Raw genomic sequence first — 20676 nt, forward strand, 5'->3', positions numbered from 1 at the left:
TACATTGGCCAGAATTGCTTTTGTGGTAGTGGTGGTAGAGGTCTAGCAGCAAAGTCAGCTGCATCGACCTTCCGTATCTGATGCGAAACTATGCTGCTCCTGCTGGTCCGGATTCCAGCACCAGCATCACTCCTTTCAGCATAACCACGAGCCAGCAGACAGTCGATCAATGTCCTCCGACTCCCTTGCAGCTGTATCCGGGTAGCGAGAGAAGTTGCTGATCTTATCATTGTTATATCTATCGGAAGTTCCAGGCCACCTATTGGCTGGTGGCATTGGCAGTTGGTCGTCCAAATATGCTGTAAGACCAGATAACCTGTATATAGCATCGTCGTTGTCATATAGATGGGTGGTAGACCAGTGAGGATCCGTGTACACCGATGGAAGCATCTGTTGTTCCTGGTAGTGCAGTTTAAATGGTGATGGAGATACTATATGTGTTGTGACTGCTGGTGGGAGTTCTAGTGGTTCCATCTCGTATGCTTCATATATGGAATCTTCTTCAAACGACCCCTCGTAGCCTTCATCGCATGGTTCCGAGAGTGGAGACATGTAGACCTTGTCAAAGTATTGTGGTAGAGCTGATGCTTCCGGAATTGCTATAGATGGTAGATCGTGATGTTTGGTTGGCTTATTCCAAGTGGGGGAGAAGGCATCGGTGCTTGCTCCTAGTTGTGGGAGGATAGTGTTGTTTACGATGTGTGCGTTTAACCTTGTCATGTTTGTTGGATCTTGGATTATTGTTTTGGTAAGTGTTGCTGCGCTATTGGTGAAGGGCGGTGTCTTGATGAGATCCGGTGCAGAGGTAATTACGATTCCCTTTTCAGTATCTTGTAGGTGTTTACTAGGTTGTTGTTGGCGATGGATGTGTGCAAACCCAAATACTATCACCACCAGCAAAACTCCACTGCAAATCGTATAAACTTTAATAATCGTTCCGCTAAATCCCCAGGATGACGTAAACGGAGAAATGGGACTCGATAATGATGATGGATTATATGCTGGGACTCCAATTTTAGCTGCTGTGCATATACGAGATGCGCAATTGTGAGCCTCTTGTGACGTGTTAACACGTCACCTGTTTGTTTTTTTCTTCTAACTAAGCTACGAGAAATGAAGGGTAAGAGAGTGAAAAGAATATGTAGTAATGATGTACAAGTGAATACATACCGTAGAGCCTCGAACAATTCCAGGTGATGGGAGATGCAGGTGTGAAATATGTGATTTAATGAGTCAGGTGTTTTTGTGAAAACCCCTTGATGTCAGAGCCTCAAGTGGTTACCATGCAAACGCAATAGGCATGCTAGTCTCATAGACTTGAAGCTCACATTAATGATTTTTCGCGCTCGTCCAGGGTTAGGACGCAGTTATGTCAGCTTTTCTTTCGAGAATCGATGAATGGCACTCGCTCAGGACTTACTTGGAAGTTTTCACTGACGCGTTTGGTACGTTTCTGATGAAATGCTTTGATGCTTTTGAATAAATTATTTATAAAGAAGCTCATGCTTACTTCATGAGAGATGAGAGAATCGGGTTTGTTTCTATAAGCCGAATGTTTTGACAAAATTCGTCGCGTCTGCCCGTTCCAATCAGAAGGTAAACTTGCAAAGAGAAAATACCACATACTCGAGATGAATGAAGCCAAATGACGCCAAAATCGCGACGACGTGGTTCTGTCGGAGCTTGTGCATGCTGGGTTTCAACTTTCACGAATCACAGATAACATCACGAACAGCCGCATCATGACCTCTTTAACGATAGAGACAGTAGTCGAAGCCGTACCGCCTATCAAGAACGAGAATGGAGGTCCAATTCTACTGCCTCCCATCCTACAATCTCCAATCGAGGCCCCGAAGCTGAACAAACCCGACAAGATCAATGTAAACAGCTGGAAGTCGCCTCTGGATCAAATAAGTTTCTTATTGGGAGTAGTAGCGGGTATAGTCTTGTATGTTTCGATACAAATCTCGTTGGGTACGTGGGGGAACATCTCGGCGCAACATTCCATGTGATCAATTGCAAGCTCGTGCAAGATGTATTCAGCTGACAGTTTCTTCAATCAAATAGGATACCTTGCTAATGTCAAGAAGTCTGGATCTGAGGAACGCTCGCTATCTATTACGTCTATAGTGCTTCTCTTCTTAGGTGCAATGGGGATTTTGGGTGAGTTAACACCGTACTTTTTGGTGGCTGCTTCGAACACTATATCCAGAGTGCAGAATCGTCGTAAAGTGAAAGAACAATAGCCGGACTTGGGACTTGTAGTATTGACCTCCTCATGTGAAATGTGTAAATAATAATATAGTAGTATGTCACCCAACACGTCAGTTTGAGCTCGGAACGCGTAGAATCGATAATTTTTGACGTTAATAAAGTCGTCGCTAGGCGGTTCAGTCGCCAAGGGTCTTGAAATATGTTTGGATGCTGAGCAGGAAAACGATCCATTCCGCAAAAAGAGATCTGCAGCTTAGAGGAATCGTCGCCGTCCACGTGTCGGAATATATTTGACGTGACTGTTGAGCTCTTGCTATCCGTGCTTTGCTGTAGTGGGAGGTCAGTTGCAAGCATTTACCCATTTTTTGAGCAAACATTGCACACGCAGTTCTTCGACGCAAAGGACATTTTGACCAGTATTACTGGCTGATTCGGGCTGACAAGATACTAAAATGAATCAACGTGTTACTTAGAGCTCCTATTGCGCACATCAACTACACACCATCACGAGCTTAACCATGGATCCAGAAGCCATTGCAGCATCTAGCAAACCGGTCAGAACCATGTTGGATCTACTTCAATTCCGACTTTCTGCGAGCTGACTTGTCCTTTCTATATAGAAATTGAAGGAACGTCGAGGCAAAAAAGGACTTGAACGTAAAGATCTACTCGCTGCACCATCAACCGTGTCAAGTTCAGGATCCTCAGCTTCAGAAGCGACGTCCGGGTCAACCTTCTCATTGACTCAAGATGCTGTTGACGTGGTTTTACGTGGTGAAATGACTCCCGAGAAGACTGCTGTTATGCCATTATCTGAAACACACGTCCAGCACACAATACCATCTGAATCTGTAGACGAGTCTTCAGTTGATGCTAAATCCGGTGATACCGATGAAGCTGAACCTAATAGTAAACCTACCTCAACGTTTAAAACCAATGACAGATTACAACGACGCAAGAATGCTATTGCTTCCAAGATGCAGCCATCGACACCACAGCCTACGGCTTCAGAGCAATCATCTGCATCCGCAAGGAATATAGTAGCTATATCACAACAATCCCGGTTTTATCTTGATACGGTCGAAACTCTGTCGAATGACGTGGATATGAAGTGTATACAACTGAGTGTTAATGAACGAGAGTTGTTGGTTGATGCTAATTTAAGGCTTTTCGCTGGAGTCAAGTATGGGCTTGTTGGGAGGAATGGGATTGGAAAATCTAGTGAGTTCAACATGATCACGCATCGATTGAATCCTTTTTTTTTGCTTGCGCCCTCATTCCTAACACTGCAGTCCCTTAGCACTATTGATGGCAATCGGCCACGGCTACCTAATCGGCTTCCCCAAAAACATTCGTGCTCTCTACGTCGAACAGCTTGAAGGTGTCGATACGTCACGACCTGTCATCAATATAGTAGTCGACGCTGATCGCAAGCTCGTCCGAGTCAGAGATGAAATCAATATCCTACAGACAGCTCTTGAAACTGCTGACTCCATGACGATATGTCTTGCGTATCGAAAGGTGTCGATGACGAGGATAGAAGTCGAATTAGATGAAGCTAATGCCCTTGCTATTAAACGATCTGGAGCGAGAGGTTCTGATGCCCGTATAGCTCAACTGGAGGCTGAAGCTAAAGTTGCTGAGACTCGAAGGTGTGTTAAGCATCATTACCTTGGAGACTCTTATCGCTTTTTGGTGCCAGCCTGACTTTCAATTTCGACTTTCAGAGCACACGCCATCAAACCAACAAAAGCAGAACTAGACGCTGCTCCGATTGAAAGCCACAGGATATTAGAAGAAGATTATGCCATCTTAGAAGTGGTATGCTAAGCCGTTTATAGGATTTTTGCCTACTTTTTTCTGAGAGAGATCACATTCTAGAATGACGATGCTGCTGCCGAATCAAAAGCTCGCAAGATCTTGAAAGGTCTTGGCTTCCCTGAATCATATCAAGATGGACCATTATCTACCCTGAGTGGAGGCTGGAGAATTCGTGTTGCGCTTGCTCAAGCCCTGTTTACTGAACCTGATATACTGTTGCTGGATGAACCTAGTACGGTTTGTTTTTATCGAAAATGCCCCGTTTGTTAGCTCACCTTCACCTTTCATCTAGCGAATCACTTGGACTTGCCTGCTATACTATGGCTGACTGCATATCTCGAATCTCTGGAAGGCGTCACACTAGTCGTTGTCTCTCACGACAGAGCTTTCTTGAATACAGTGACTAAAGAGACTATCGTATTCAGAAAGCAAAAGCTCGAGTATTTTGAAGGCAGCTTTGAAGAGTGAGTTAGTTGATATTTTAAAGAGTATCAACAAGACTTGTTAAATGACGGACTACGCTGATTTTTTTAGGTATGAGAAGAATCGAGAAGAGAAGGCTCTCAGTCAGCAAAGGCAGCAAGATGCTCTAGATAAGAAACGAGAACATATTGAAAAGTCAATCCAGGAGGGTTTGAAAGCTGCTAGGAAGAGTGGTGATGATAAGAAGTTGGGAATGGTTGCTTCGAGACAAAAGGTATCAAATGCATCCACTGTTGAACCATGCTACTAGAATATTTTTTGCTCCAGTCGATGACCAACCATAAAATCATGAACTCTAGAAACTGGATGATCGATGGGGTCTCGACGTGAACGCCCATGGCCACAAATTCAGACTGAACGCCGATAGCAACGCAGGATACGGCCTAACAACACGTAGTTTCCAAGCCCTTGACGCCGCTGACCCACCAGTCCGCTGGGACATCCCATCTCCAGACCCTCTACGTCGTCACGGCGCCATCCTCGAAATAGAATCCGTCTCCTTTGCATACTCTCCATCCACACCTACAATCCTCTCAAACGTCACTTTAAACATCCAACCAGGTCAACGCATCGGAATGGTGGGCGCTAACGGTGAAGGTAAAACAACGCTCGCTAAACTTATCGTTGGTGAATTATCACCTACGTCGGGCAAGATTAGTATACATACCGAAGCCAAGTTGGGATATTTTACACAACATCATGTTGATTTGTTGAGCAAGACTGCTGGGAGAGCTACACCGTTGTCATTGTTTAAGGATTCGTTTCCGGGAACGACGGAACAGGATGGGAGGGCGTTTTTGGGAAGTTTCGGGCTGGGTGGGAATTTACCGTTACAGCCTGTACAGACTTTGAGTGGGGGCCAGATGGTTCGGGTTGCGTTTGCGCTTGCTGTGTATAAGAGGCCGCATTTGCTTGTGCTTGATGAGGTCTCGAATCATTTGGATATGGTATGGCTGTATGATTCCATTTTCAGAGGCTCTTTTTTTCTCTCACGTTGCTGACCAAAATTATCACACTGATTTTCGTTAGCATACAATACAAGCAATGATTGATTCTTTGAAGGCATTCACTGGAGCAGTAATTCTGAGTAAGAATCATTTTCTTTAATAAGAGGTTTTTTTTTGAATCGTCTGACATTTTCTCTCTCTCCCTCATTCAACAGTATCTCACGACCAACACTTTGTCAGAGAGGTATCTCAAGAAGTATATGCTGTACGGAATGGTGGTGTCGCACGATTAGAAGGTGGTGTTGATGAATATGTCAAGACAGTCAAACCGAAAAAGCTGGGTAGTAGTGCTAAAAGGTGATGATAGCAATGCAATGATACCAACAACTGTAACGATGTTCCTAGTTTTTTTGGTGACTGTAATTATAATACTTAAGATTATGTCAAGCCTGTGTCCGCATATAAAATTGGTTACAGAATAAATTCGATTGAATTGTTTATTATACGCTATCCAGACAACAAACCTAACATCAGCATAGTGTAACCCAAAACTTATCACCAATGATTCATTTCTTTATTGTAGGCCCTCTGCCTTTGTCAACCGGGCTGCCCGAGGTGCCGAAGCTCTGACGCCAACAGCGCATCTAAACGCACCTGACTTCCCATCCACCTTCTTTCACATGTACCCCCAAAAACGACCGCACTGGTATTCAAATTGTTAGATACGTCGTTTTGTTTATTTGTCATATCTTATATTTATCCCTAATACTCGCTCCAAGCACCTGCATCCTTTGATCCATTTTCACGGTAAATTCCAACCGAAGTTAGGCACATAATTAGGACTATAGTGGCGATGCCCAGTATTGCCGCCACCAAAAACTGAAGGTTAGAAACGGTGGTAAATGGAATACATGACAATAGAATTATTGCTACAGCCCCAAACCCTGCACTAAAGAGTATAGCTTTAGAGCAACGTGGAAGAAGTTTATGATGGATATCAACCGTTTGTTCCGTTAGAGTCCATCTTGCCAAAAGCAAAGTTACAGCAACAGAGACTACCGCCCCTACGGCAAAGAGAAAGTAAGACCATATAGCTAAGCTTTGAGCAGTTGTTATATATTTGGCAGCATTGGCAGCATCACCGGCAACAATGCCACTCGTGCAAGCAGAGAGATAATAAGACCATATAGCCGCCTTTTGGTTCTGAGTGATATTGATATTCTTAGCAGCAGCTAGAGTGTTTGAATTTGCATAATTGGCGCAATTGGCAAGCGACATTGGATCAGCAGTAGTTGGAGCATTATAAGATTGCTGAGGGAAGACAGCGAGGAATGCCTGAGACGCCAAAAACGTTGATACTGTAGCGATAGTTTGTGCAGCTGTCAGCATATCCCCTCTTGCTGCTCGGACCTGTTCTAGGCTTTTTTGACCTTGGGCTCCGTTACTCCCGCTCCTGCTTTGTTCGAAAGACGTCCGTGCTGAATCATTTCTATTTTCTGATTATTGAACGATTTAACAATGCACAGACCGTAGGAACATACGGTACGTAAACAAGGGTACTAACCTGTAGGATTCTCTGAGGTGATTTCGTCGTTTTGGGTTGGGTTTCCCTATAGACGAGCGTGCATGTTCACATATATTCCTCTTCAAAATAACCATTTGTCACTTATCGTGCTCACCCTTAGAAGAAGCATTCCCAAAAAGGCTGGCCTCCGGCTACGTGCTGGGTACTGAAGACGATTTGGTCCATTACGAGTGGAGTGGTCTGTGTATAGTTTGACATAGTTAACAGGTCGTTTGTAAACGTCAGTCGAAATGTCCGACTAGCTTCATTACTGGAGACAGGTTCAACTTCCATGGGATTTATCTAAATTGGCAACGGAAATGATGAGTGATTTTCAATGCAGAATGGCGAACAATAAGCAATAAAGGTCCAATGGCCCTCACGAAACACCACCGTCTGATTTGACGTTCTAGTACAAGCTGAAGCACAACGGAAGGAAAACAAGTGGTTTTCCGAACGTCCCAAAAATAAGTACCTTAGCTTTGTTGCAGCTTGTTCAGCTTATCGCACATGTGGCATTCGTACAAAACTTTAGTTGACAATAATAACTGTTGAACTGAAGTTGAGGAATTAGATATTCCTCACACTTACGTGTATAACACGTAGAGAAACATCCTATATGATGAACATTATATATCTAATAGATATATGACGCGTAGGAACACGTCGCAACTGGCTTTAGACGCTGGTTGCATTGCTATTTGAAGATTACATCATCATTCATTAGTGCCTCAAGGGAGTGACATTCATCACTTTGATGTTCAATTCCTCACAGACTCCTACTATATAGCATCTTGTATATCATACGACTAGACCGAAAAACTCAAATGCACAACTTGAAGGCGCGTGTAGAACAAGTACACACTCATTACTCTGTGACACTCGAGATTTGGCTGATGAATAAGCCAGACAAGCACTTAATGGCGTCCTTTCCAAATGTTGAAGTCAAGGTCGGATCGGATACGAAGGCAACAACCTAGTGTGGATTCAATAATTCAATACCTTTCATACACAAACAGTTTCATTCCCTGCTCTATTTATTTTGAGTGATGAAATTGTAGAGAAGGAGACTCGTCACATACTGTTTTGATCAATGACTCAATGACACGAGTGCTAATCTATCTAAACGAGTTTGTGGATGTACTCGCGTGCCGGATGATTTTGCTCGTCGCAAGTGATGAGAAATGTTGCAAAATGCTTTTGATCGGATTTGTGATTTGTGATCACTTTATACTAACTCTATGGTGAGTCGGTTTGATCACCAACGCTATAGCCTAAAAGCTTGGAAACAGAATAAAAATATATCCTAAGGAGGCCTACTGTCTTGTAATGGTTACGGGAAACAGATTGAAAGTTTTGCGTCCAAATAGGACAGCCAAGGCCGGAGAATCAAAACGCACAATTGTATCAATTGTTGGCTTGTTTGTCACGATGATATACGCTTGTGTTTTAATATAGGATATTACAATACCTTGTATTTCGCTGCTATGGAACCTATGGACTGCATTTCTTCTTTGGGTTTTCTGTTTTTCTGTGTTATGAAATTTGGCCAGAGCTAGAACAGTAGACTCGGGTAATTTTGCAAAACGCTAGCAGGAGATTAGTAGTACTTAGAAACAGTAAAACGGCTTCAGAAAGCTTTCGTACGATACTGCGGCTAGTCGAATTGTAAGACAGTCCAAGTTAATAGTCACTTTTGTTTCTTTCATGATGCTTATATATTTTTACCTCCATCCACAATTGTCAGTGTTGAGCCTGCCACTACAACGATGAGTCTCCTTTTTGGTTTTTATCATCAACATTTGGCGACAAGAGCAGGTTGAACATATTCTGAGGACCTGAATGAAATCAGCCTATAATTGTTTCCCTTGTGGGTGTGGGTGTAATTTCGTGGTTTGCCTAATGCGCGGTGTATGCTGTCTAATTGAAGTGACCTTTCTCGGTTCCGTGAGCTTGGTTTTCGCTCTTTTCCTCAGAAAAACTTCAATCCGTGGATGAAGCGAGGCATTCCTTTCATAGACTGATTCACTAAGAGCATGTGCTGGAGCTATGATACCTAGGATGGATTATTCTGTAGTCGCCAACTCTTTTTTTTGTATGCACCTCCTGACGTCGTTTCTCTTCATATTGCCAGTACCATCACACGATCAACACGTCGTCAGAGCAGTGTATACGCAGTAGAAATGGTGGTGTCACAAGTTGAGGAGGTGGTGTTGAAGGACACTCCAAGCTAAGCCGAAAACTTTGGATAACAGTGGGATCTGTATCTGTATCAATGATGGTGAATATTATTATAATACTTTGGAATGCTTACAGAAATACAAATTTCGGGTACAATCGGTTTACACACTACCAGAGTGCAAAAACGTTTCGGATACAACTTCGTCTAATTGTCTGAATCAAACAACACCACATCCTCTGTAGTTTTGACGATCTCTACTAAACTCCTTGGTTTGTCAGCAGTCTTTGTTGGGGATGTACCAGATATGCTCATTCTCGGAAACCATGATGCGATAGATTGAATACGTGGTGATGATAACGCTCGTTGTTCAGATGTTGCTGAATCTGGGGTTGTTGATGTTGTTGATGATTTTATTTCTTCTGTCGTCCCATTACTTTGTTCAGCGTGACCTGCGTCGACTTTTACACTACTACTGGCAGCAGTGCTGGGTTTGGATTTAATGTTATCAGGTCGAGCCAATAACGAAGCCCAAGACCGTTTCGGTGATGGGTTTGCTACAGACACTATTGGTTCTTCATGGGCTTTAGGAGGTGATGTGCTACTACCGTTAATGTTTACGATACCGTTATCGGGACCACTAGATTGTACAGGCATAGCACCCACACTTCCGTTAACACTACTATTCCAAGACGTAACAAAGAAATTCCCAATCTGTTCACTAAACCGCCTTATTGGCGATGGAGTCCTAGACAGCCTAAGAGGATCTACATCTACACTTGTGGCATCTGATACGGGGGACATCGGTGCTTCTGGAGACCCAGGAGGCATTGAGTTGGGTGTTAGAGCATATGCTTGCCGTAACACGACCTCAACGTCTCGTATCGGGTATGATTGTAATAGTTTTACGGTTTGTGGGAATTCGGATTGGAGGAGTTGGTCTCTTATACATCTGTCAAGAAAGAAAAAAGTCAGTAGTAAGCCAGTAATAATATTTTGGATTGTATACAGTGCGCTTACATCAACATACTACAACAAAACGTAATCAAGAATTCAAATTTCTTCCTTTTAAGTCCGTTGTGCGGTTGCTGTGCTCGAATGTCCAATGCGATATCAGCAAATAAAGAATCCCACAGCCGTATCACGTCAGGCAGCTCGAATTCTTGTGTGAGAAGCACAGCGAGCCAGCGGAATCCGAAGAAGGCTGCGTGGATTGATTTGTCTTGCTATGAAATACTATTTCAGCAACCAAAAAAAGGCAGACATCTGTAGATGTTGTTCGATCACGCAGGCAACGGCCACATCGCACAACATGATCTTGCGAGAGGGACCTAAATGCCCATGAAAAACTCACCAAATTATCATACAACTCCGAATCAACCTCCTCAAGTTTCTTCATCAACCGTTCCATTGATGCTCCAATACCATTATTGCCCGGTATCGATGACGAATCAACTGACTCTGTCGCGGCGACAGTCTTTCTTGACGAAGCAGAAGTCGTCGATGGAGTAGCAGACGAAGACCGAGATGGTGTTGGTTTAATGTTATCTAACGAGCGATTGTAGTGGTCTCTAAACTCTTCCATAAGTGTACTAAACAGGTAGAATGAATCTGCTTCTGCGTGTGATGACATAGCTAGATCTGAATCCGATGCGAGGACAAAGTAGATTGGGCCGAGGAGTTCGTTCATGCCCTTGAGTGAGAGCGAACGAATATTGATTCGGGTTGAAAGGAATGATAGTTCAACGATGAGCTCTAACCTGGATGTAACCAATTCCAGAGTTCAGTCTTGCGAATATGAAGAGTAGCCTCTCAATTGCCTTTGCGAACTTGATATGTCAGTGTGGTTCGACCAAAAACGATGTATCGATCGGAACTTGGCATACCTCCCAATGAAGATCATATTCAGGCTCATCACTTTCCTCGACATCTCCATTCATGTTGGTAACATTCTTTCTCGTTCTTGCACCAAATTCCACATCATCTCTGGTTGATGCTAATCTCTTGAACAGGTTTCGTCGGTTTGGTATTCCTTCGTATGCTCCTTCGTCCGGTTGTTGAGTTGGACCACAAGTAAGTGGTGAGTAAATTGATGGTGGAACTTAGAGTTGTAGGAGGTCAAGTTAACAAAAAGAAGGATGGAAGCTTCCACCCATGTTTTCCAGAGGAGTTTTTTGCGGCATGCCTTACTTCCAACATTTCACCTCACCTTGTCTCTGAAAGAAACCCATATCCGGCAACGTCCTCCTAACATCTTTATCTATCTGATCCAGCACCTTGCCTTCATCAAACCAAGCCTGCCATTTGCCACCAGTTTTTAAAGGATGATCTTTAGCTGGTTCTTCATGCGAGTTGTTGGCAGCGAGTTCTCGTACGAAATCATAGTATACTGTTCGTTTCGTCTTGAGGATTTGGTCCCATGAGGCACGGTCTTCAAATGGCAGGTAATTCAGTAATAACTATGGTTGTGTCGAAAGAGGCAGCTCAAGTTTTTTAGATCTCATTAGTTCGGTATTGTAGGAATGATGAGACGGACCTTCCAGCAACGAGGCCTTATGCCAGCTTCATCGGGAGCTCCTGAGGATCGTGTGAATTGTTTAGCTCTGATGTAGCTCGAGTAATTTGCCACCAACCATTACCTCCAAAAAGACATAGCAAGCGGAAGGATTCAAACGTTTCAGTCGCAGGAACATCTTTCGAAACAAGCAGTTCGAATCTTGCAATCTAAGCGCCACACAGATTTCAAAAATGTTGAGCCTTGCTTAATGTTAATGGCGTTGCTGGTAGATTCGCGACTTGGACATACCCTATAGTGGGACAATTCCGCGTTAGATTGATACCTTGATTGAATATTTCATAGTTCCAATGTGAATTGAAAGTGCTTTGCGTACCTCTCCTTATACAACATGGTGCGCGATAAGCTCGTTTAGAACTTAGCAAACGGAAGCAACTTTGAGCCAAGAAAGTCAGTGACAGATTCAGCGACACGTACAATTCGTTTATCTAGCGTTTGTTTCGTTCTGGACCTGCCTGTTGCTTTAATTCACTGATTGTTGGAAGTTGCAACACACTACGACAAAACGCTTCCGAGAAGCACCAGGGAAACCAAGAACGATCATGACTCATCACGTCGCTCTAGTCACAGGAGCTGCAAGTGGAATAGGTGTGAGCGCTTCTTCACCTGTTGGACTGTTTGAAAACTCCATCTTTGCTCCACGTTCAGGCTCTTTAGCTTCTCATCACATTCAACGTACCCAACCGTTCTCTTCCTCTTCTTCTAGGTCTGGCGTGCGCCAAGGAATTCTTTGAAACAGGCTGCTCAGTCGCTCTATGCGACATTGACGAAACCAAAGGCATTCAAGAAGCACACAATTTAAACTCAGTCGCAAAGGACGGTCAAAAGGCTGCCTTCTTCAAAGCTGATTTGTCCAAACCTGAGGATACTAGGACTTTGGTTTCGAGAGTATCTGCTTTGTTGGGGACTGTTACTATCTTGTGCAATAACGCTGGTATACAGGCACGTTGCGCTTTACGATGTGGTTGCAACTTGGACGAATTGTTGGAATTGTGGGCTAGTTCTCTGGTTTATGTATCATAATGTTCATGTTTCGTTAGACTGTCTCGCCGGTAGAGGACTTCCCTGAAGACAAAGTAGGTGAACGATCAAGGTTGCACGCAAACTTAGTGACTAACAGTCGAAATTCTTGCAACTTAGTGGCGCTTCATGATGGAGCTGATGCTTAATGCTCCATTCGTGCTAACACAGACGGCGCTGCCCGGCATGTACAAGAATGGTTGGGGACGTATCATCAACATTGGTATGTAGTTTGATTTGCAGTAGCTCCAGTGCCCGTTGAGACAGAGTTTCGCATTTGAAACCTCATGTTCACACATTTGATTTAAACAACAGGTAGCATACATGCCCACGTAGCTTCACCGTATAAATCTGCATATGTTACCGCCAAGCATGGTCTGCTAGGCCTAACAAAAACCGTAGCCCTGGAAGGAGCTGAGAAGGGGGTGACATGTAACATGATATCTCCATCGTATGTACGAACTCCACTTGTGGAAAATCAGTTGCAAGGACAAGCAGACTTGCACAACATGAGTGTCGAGGATGTGATTACCAAAGTCATGTTGGCGCCAGCTGCAATCAAGAAGCTGCTGGAGCCGATAGAGGTGGCGAAATTTGCTGCTTATCTAGTCAGTGATTATGGGAGTGGCATTACTGGATCAGCTCATTCCATTGATTGTGGGTGGACCGCTCGATAAGCTTTTGAGGACTTGGTCAAAATAATCATATTCTATGGCATATTATAAGTACAGCATGTGTATCAGCATAAAAATGGCACAAACGGAAGTAACTGTGTTTTCAACAACCCTTGCAGTCTACTATGATACCACCATGTGGCAAACACCAACCCAACAGTAAATCCAGCAACCGTCTGTATCGGCGTATGATATTTCAGCTTTACACGAGACCACAGCACACTTATACACAACGTCGTTAGCACTACGACCATTCCAACGGCGTAGGGTTGCCGAAGGTGATATAGAGACCAGATTGACAAGTATGAGGCAAAGTATGTGGTTGCTTGTGAGTGAGATGAGGGCATTCCGTATTCTTTCTTATGTTTGGCGTTTGGGCGTGGTTGTTTGATTAAGATTTTTAGCAGTTTGGCGAGGGCAGAGCAAACACACCCGCCGAGTGTTGCATAGCATACTTCGAATGAGCGTGTGGCTATGATTGTTGATGCGACGATGCTAATTACAATCCAGCGTGTCTGTTAAGAGATCGGATGTGAGTCGTAAAATTCATTGTATGAATTCGATGCTGGGATGTTGACCTGATCCAACACGTGCAAGACACTCATGGCGAGTTCCTGGTCGCGAATTTTATCCAAGTCCAGAGACGTAAACTAGGATTCGAATATTTAACCGTGTTAGAATTCCGAATGTCACGACCAAACTTCAGAAATCGCACTTTTACATGGTATTAGGCCAATGGGAGACAAAAAAAAGACCAATGACCCACGAATCCACTTGTTAGCTGGAGCCTCCTCTGGGCTATTAACAGTCCTGCTCCTACAGCCCTTCGATCTAGTCAAAACTGTAAGCTTTTGAATGTCAGCTTGGGGATGAATTTCCATCTTGAAGGAAACACGTACTTAATCACCCTCCTTGTTTTACTTAGAGGCTGCAACAAGAACGATCTGGACTCTTGAAAGCAGTCCGAGATGCCGCATCGCCTTCCTTTTGGCGATTATGGCGTGGAACTTGGCCGACAATCTGGAGAAATGTGCCTGGACATGCAATGTACTTCACTGCGCTGGATGTCGTGAGGAGAGGATTGTCCGCTGTTAAATTGGATGGTAGTAGTGGGGCCCTTTCAAAGGAGATGGTTAATTTGGTTGGGGGTGCTACTGCTCGTGTGGTTCGTGTTTGATTGTGTTATTTCTTGCAAAGCTTCTGCATTTGTGCTCTTTTCGAACAGAAAATTCATCCCCATGCACTTATTAGGGTGTAGGTCTGATACTGATGCCCATGACTGTCATCAAAGTTCGCTACGAAGTAAGAAAGTTCCACACACATAATGTTTCATTTGAATCCTGAGACTATATCTTTTCTTTTTGGCTTCTGCAGAGCAACCTATACAACTACACATCCGTATGGAATGCATTCCAAACCATAACTCGAAAGGAAGGTATCCGTGGTCTCTTTGCTGGGTTTGGATCAACTGCTATAAGAGACGCTCCGTATGCTGGGATTTACGTGGTGGTGTATGAGAGAATGAAATTGTTTCTACATGGTATACAAGTCATTCGATTTCAGTCTACGTGGAGAACATTGTGACTGTAGACTGACGGATTCTTTTAGCTGCTATGAAATCAGAAGACTTTAAACCAGTCATAAATATGGCCTCAGGTATATCAAGTGCTATCTTATCTTCGGTCGTGACCCAACCTTTCGATGTGATTCGGACGAGGATTCAAATAAAACCCCAAGAGTATCGGAATACTGTGTTTGCTGTGGCAAAGATTCTAAAGGTAAAAGAAGCTCATATTGAAGGATGGCTTCAACCGTCAATAGCTCTTTCGCATCTGCAAATGCTTCATGTCTTTAACCACTCTTTTTCCTTTATAGGAGGAAGGAATACGAGCCTTCATGTCTGGACTTGGACCAAGATTAGCTAGAAAGCCGTTAAGTGCTGCTATAACGTGGACTGTTTACGAAGAGCTGGTTCGATCGGGACAGTAGATATTGTCTACTATAAGCTTTTTGTATCACGGACTTTTATGTAACTTATTTGTTTAGAAAACTGCATCCGTCATTGTGAAATAGAATAAACCACACAAAAAAACTAGATGATCCCATGAGATTCCATATGTGTCTAATACTCCGGATCTGGTCATGGCGTTGTGAAACAAGTGGGACCGCTTAGGTTGAAATGGCTTGTAGTTGGTTGACACTGTTTAAACCTGTTTCAGTTTTTATACCAGCAAACTTGGTGAGCCTCGACATTGTATATAGGCTTTGAAAATTCATTCGTTTTACGCTATGATAGTTGCTCGACTATATCGTTGGGAAAAACTAGACGGCCGATCAAGTCTATGATCAAGGGTGGCCGTACACTTCCCAATCTTGTTATCCACGATTTGCAATAATGATATTGATTATAAAAATATCATTTTAATGACTCACATATTTTGATGCAAGTTATCTTGAAGCCGTTAGCACTGTTGATTAGTTACTCTGTGACATATTTTGAATTTACGACGAACGTCAGCCATGCCAAAATTCGCAGACAAGCGCTCAACGACAACACAACAAGAGAATTCGTCGCGATAGTTTATGATTTTTTGGCTGTGCGGTTTGGACGAGAGTTTATTTGGTGGTTGGGGTTGATTTCTCGAAATCGTAAAAATCACGCAGTTTACAGAGTCTTGGACGTGAAGGCTTCTCGCAAGCTCTGCTCGAAGTCATATTTTAATTTTCAAATTCTCGACTAATTTCCAACAATATCTCTTTCCAAAACGCCTCAAACCAACACCCTCGCCATCCCTTCGTCCAATGGTACGCAGGACCACCACCAACGGCCAACATCCCTCCAACGCTTCATCGCAGGAGGCGTAGCCGGCATATGCATGGTAGCATCAACATCTCCCTTCGATACCATCAAAACACGTCTCCAAGTCGGCATCAACAATGAAACCACAATCCAAAAAGCAGTGACATCTGTTCTTAAACAAAGTGGAATTACGGGATTATACAGAGGGGCGGCGCCGATAGCAATTGCAAGTGCACCTGCATTCTCATGTGAATTCTGGTGCTTTACTACGGCAAAGAGAGTGCTGAATGATGCAGGCTGGGGTGAGCAGTGGCCGAGGGATGTTGTTGCTGGGAGTGTTTCGGGGGCTTGTACGGCGGTGCTGCTGGGGCCCGTGGAGAGATTTAAGGTAACCGTAAATTTTCGAACGTTTTTGAGTGCAAAGAGGCTGAAGTTTTTGTGTTCGTCGACACAGGTGATTTTACAAACACAGGATACTGCAAAGAAATTAATGACGTCGAATTTGTTTCGTGGAACTGGATTGACTGTGATTCGGGATATGCCTGGGACTGCGGCTTATTTTGGTGTGTTTGAGGCTGTTAAAAGGAAGCTGGATGCTAAATCTGCTGTTAACATTATGATTGCTGGAGGTACACATGACAATTTTGGATGGTTGAACTTCTTAGCTGAGCTCTGAATTCTTTTTGTAGCCTGTGGTGGCACAGCAAATTGTCTGGTTTGCTTTCCTGTGAGTGTCTCCTGCTCACATGTTCTGCATGTGGCAATTGTTTTTTGATGCTTTACTAAAACCTTACACCATAGTTTGACACAATCAAATCCCGATATCAAGCATCACCACACAATATTTCTGCGTCCAAAATTGTTTCTGATTTGATACGTCGAGAAGGGCCACTGGCGTTTTATAACGGGCTGCTACCATCACTCTGTCGAAGCTGTATGGGAGGAATGTTTACGTTTCTGGGATTCGAGTGGACGTTGAGGTTTCTTGACTCGTTGTAAATACATACATCACTTAAAGTCTAAGTGTGCAAAAAGTGTCTTCCATCCAGCAACAGAAGCATAAGGCAGCTGCAGGCGTCAGCTCACGTCTAGCTGAAGTATTGATCTTCCGATTCCTTCTAAATTTTGATTTATGTTCGGGAGCTCGTTAAAAAAACACGTTTTAGCAAACGAAAAGAAAACTGCCGCAGACTGGAATTGCGAGGTAACCATTATCGATTTGGTACAACTTGAGCGATAAGACCTTCCAAACATCAAAGTCGAATCCGCCGTGGGAGCACAATTGTGTACTGCTCCAATCCGAAAATTTGAATTGGGTCTAAGTGGTTTGAGAATGTTTGAAGTGTCGATTTTGGCTGGGCTTGAATTGGTGTCAACTAGGAAGGATGACTACTTTCGTATAATAGCATACAGAGATTGTCAACTTTGCAGAGAATACAGATTTGGGATTACCGCACCAGAAGTGAAGAGCTTCTTGAAGTGAATGTGTAGACACGGTAAATTTCAATTTTATGGATTCAGAACGTTTTAAAGCTACAAAGATATGTTTCACTTGTATCTCTTCATCACAAAACAGTCAGTCTTATGCAGCTCTATGCAATGTATCAGCATACGTACACCAATATATCAGCAACGAGGTGCATTTTACGTCTACCAGTTCGAAGTATTTAATGATCACATTTATCTTTCATTGAATAGAAAGCTATTTTAGCAAGGCATTTATGATACAAAAACGCTCCTAGCTGCAGACACTTACACCTCAACTTGTAATACATACATACCCTCGTTTTGCAACAGAATACACTTGAACTTATACAACACTACTTTTGCAAGAGAAAACATGTTTCATAGGCTTAGCCACGTCATACTTTTTTGAATGAAGAGTCAATAGCCTTCTTCAAGCTATGGCCATCACTATGACAAGAGTGATTGCCTTTGACCTTTGGGACTTTGAGATCATCCTTGTGGACGTCATCAAAGCATACACCACATTCATTTTTCTTGTCTGCTTTACTATGAGGGCGTCGAGTGGAGATGACCAAGCTAGACCATACAGCCATACTTGCACCTTTTGAAGAAAAGAGATGATAATTCTTCAATACAGTATCAATATGGGTATCGACCGTTTCGTATGTAGGGACTCCATTTTCATCATAAGTTTGTTTGATACCAGTAGACCACCATTCACATCCAGAGAAGCCAGCAGTAACAGGTTTGATTGTAGTATGGCACAGGGGACACTTTACTCGATCATTACCACACAAGTTGACGAGATCAAAGTCACCAAAGTGCTGTTTGCTGATAGCATTATCTTTCATGTGGAGGAAGTATGCTTTGCAGCTGGCATTCATACATGGGCCTTCAATATTGAGACCTTCACATACTGTCAACCTTATTCAGGAGCTTTTTTGCTGAATCTGATTAATGACATGTTTCGTAAGTTTGACATATCACTCAATACTATAACACCTCTTCCTGCATCACGTAAGCGAAGTGTAAAATACAGAGTGCTTCTGAATTCTGCATTATAGGCTGATAGGGTACGATTGTTCTCGAACTGTTTACCACCATAGATAAGACGTTCGTCACCAGTGGAGTTCCTTTCGTTTTGGCAATACATTGTTTCAAATTATAGACAAAGTCGGTTTGGTGAAGAGAGTTGATGTTGAGCATCTTGCCATCCAAAGGTTTGAGAAGGATGGAACCAGTTGGTTCTGACCTGTATATGAAAGAAAACAAGCACTTGAACTCAAATACAGAGTTCATTGATATGTAGCTTACGTACGTTGAGTCAGTCCTGAAGCAGCCAGCAGTCGCTAAAACGATCGCTCGTCGTTCAGGGCAGTATATGTCCAAGCTGCGAGCAGTACAAGACATTCCACGCCAGTTCAGGCCACCCAAGTATACAGAGCTGCAGTCTTCAATGGCCCTCTTGAGTTTTTTGCAACCAAACGTTCCAATTCGAAGAGTTGCTTGATGCTGCAGTGGCTATGGCGATGAGGAGCACCATAACATCAGAGCCGAGTTGAAAGAGATGGCAGCGAACAATGACACTTATATTGTCAGTGAGCTTAGCTTCATCCTAAAAAAATATACAGAGCTGTGTCAACAGATGCATTTTGCAAAATGTGAAAACAATGAAGAGAATCGACAGGATTGCAAGCAAACAAACATAGCAAGAACATACCGTGGCAATAGTAATGTGTGACAAGTATACAGTGGCCTCCTTCTTTGCTTTTATTACAAGTCTTCTTGGAATGCGTCGGAGAGCTTGGAGTTTTGTGATAAGTTGAAGAAGAAGGGAGAGCACGCTTGGGACTCCTGCTGGAACGAGTTGAAACTTTCAACCAAAAGATAATATTCCGAAATGGGAGGTTTTGACGTGTCCAAGTCAAGCACACCCGCGGTCTCCCTCAACATTAATTTCAATTTGGGGGAAAAATCAATCCTGCTACCTAGACATAATGGCGAGTGTATTAGATTTTCGCCTCCAAATCACGTATTCAATCACTCGGAAACACCTTGAAGCCTCTTTTCAACTTTCCTTGACTCATCTGCGTCGTCTCGGAAAATGCACCAATGGATAACTCGTCAATTTTTCAAGCTTCCGAACTGACGACATTGAACGGACAAAATGGACGAACGAGAGCCTCTCCTCCTCAAATCTATTCCTAGATTACAAGAAAACACGTCTATACCCATCATCACAATGCATTGGACATCTGCAGCTTCCATCATCTTGTTTCTGGTATGCGAACGTGATCTTTGTTGTTTCAACGCATTGGGAAGACTACATATAGACATATCTGGCTTGTTTCTAATCAGTTTTAAATAGTTTGGATACTTTGGCCCCTTCGCATTCTTCACTCTCCCTGACTATGCTACACATTCGCCAATCAATTCATCATCACTACCTGTAATGAATCAAGTTTGGATCATGTTTGGAATCTATCTATTCCTAGTGATTGGTACCTTGATCTTCCTATCATCAAAGCATGCTCCAAACAAACTCAAGCAGTTCATGGCTGCTCGCGTCTTCAAGACGGCTTTGTTGCCGCACATCAATGTGGCCGAAGCCCTTAATTTTTTTCTCGTTGGAATCATTATGATAGTCAATTTTGTGTTGTGGTATCAATGGCGTGTAAGTTTGACTAACTCATGTCTTTGATAACACAGTATTGAATTGGGACTGAATGTCAATTTGTTTGGTTCACAGAAGGATCGTCTGTCTGCAAGGAGCCCTCCCGGAATGACGTGGTCAGCAGCATTCACGGCGTCTGGTAAGAACCATCAACTGCTTGATCAAAAGTTGGAATCTCACCAATGACACCAGGACATCTCGCTGACGTGGCACTTGGTCTCTGTATGATTCCTGTCTCCAAGTATTCGTTTTTGGTCC

The 20676-nt window shown here is 43.2% G+C and overlaps 4 protein-coding genes across 4 annotated transcripts; 3 read left to right on the forward strand and 1 right to left on the reverse strand.

The window, feature by feature from the left end:
- Positions 1 to 2732: 2732 nt before the first annotated feature.
- Positions 2733 to 5826, forward strand: SmJEL517_g04365 (uncharacterized protein; the record flags this gene model as incomplete). Its single annotated transcript, XM_031170293.1, has 10 exons — positions 2733 to 2768; positions 2835 to 3435; positions 3515 to 3866; positions 3942 to 4035; positions 4096 to 4267; positions 4328 to 4499; positions 4570 to 4732; positions 4818 to 5465; positions 5548 to 5605; positions 5681 to 5826. The coding sequence occupies 10 exons, from the start codon at positions 2733 to 2735 to the stop codon at positions 5824 to 5826; spliced, it is 2442 nt and encodes an 813-aa protein (XP_031023716.1).
- A 3589-nt stretch (positions 5827 to 9415) lies between these two features.
- On the reverse strand, positions 9416 to 12066 carry SmJEL517_g04366 (uncharacterized protein; the record flags this gene model as incomplete). The annotated part of the gene is made up of 9 exons (XM_031170294.1): positions 9416 to 10160; positions 10229 to 10434; positions 10563 to 10901; positions 10969 to 11028; positions 11095 to 11309; positions 11418 to 11667; positions 11745 to 11785; positions 11848 to 11932; positions 12049 to 12066. 9 exons carry the CDS (start codon positions 12064 to 12066, stop codon positions 9416 to 9418), a joined length of 1959 nt encoding a protein of 652 aa, XP_031023714.1.
- A 259-nt stretch (positions 12067 to 12325) lies between these two features.
- On the forward strand, positions 12326 to 13480 carry SmJEL517_g04367 (uncharacterized protein; the record flags this gene model as incomplete). The annotated part of the gene is made up of 5 exons (XM_031170295.1): positions 12326 to 12425; positions 12490 to 12671; positions 12824 to 12859; positions 12924 to 13026; positions 13119 to 13480. The coding sequence occupies 5 exons, from the start codon at positions 12326 to 12328 to the stop codon at positions 13478 to 13480; spliced, it is 783 nt and encodes a 260-aa protein (XP_031023715.1).
- Positions 13481 to 14212: 732 nt separating this feature from the next.
- SmJEL517_g04368 (uncharacterized protein) lies at positions 14213 to 15466 on the forward strand (the record flags this gene model as incomplete). The annotated part of the gene is made up of 6 exons (XM_031170296.1): positions 14213 to 14320; positions 14403 to 14642; positions 14729 to 14779; positions 14852 to 15017; positions 15086 to 15255; positions 15353 to 15466. 6 exons carry the CDS (start codon positions 14213 to 14215, stop codon positions 15464 to 15466), a joined length of 849 nt encoding a protein of 282 aa, XP_031023712.1.
- Between the last annotated feature and the right edge of the window lie 5210 nt (positions 15467 to 20676).

Source organism: Synchytrium microbalum, assembly GCF_006535985.1.
Source record: "Synchytrium microbalum strain JEL517 chromosome Unknown SmJEL517_scf0029, whole genome shotgun sequence".
In the NCBI taxonomy this organism is placed as follows: domain Eukaryota; kingdom Fungi; phylum Chytridiomycota; class Chytridiomycetes; order Synchytriales; family Synchytriaceae; genus Synchytrium; species Synchytrium microbalum.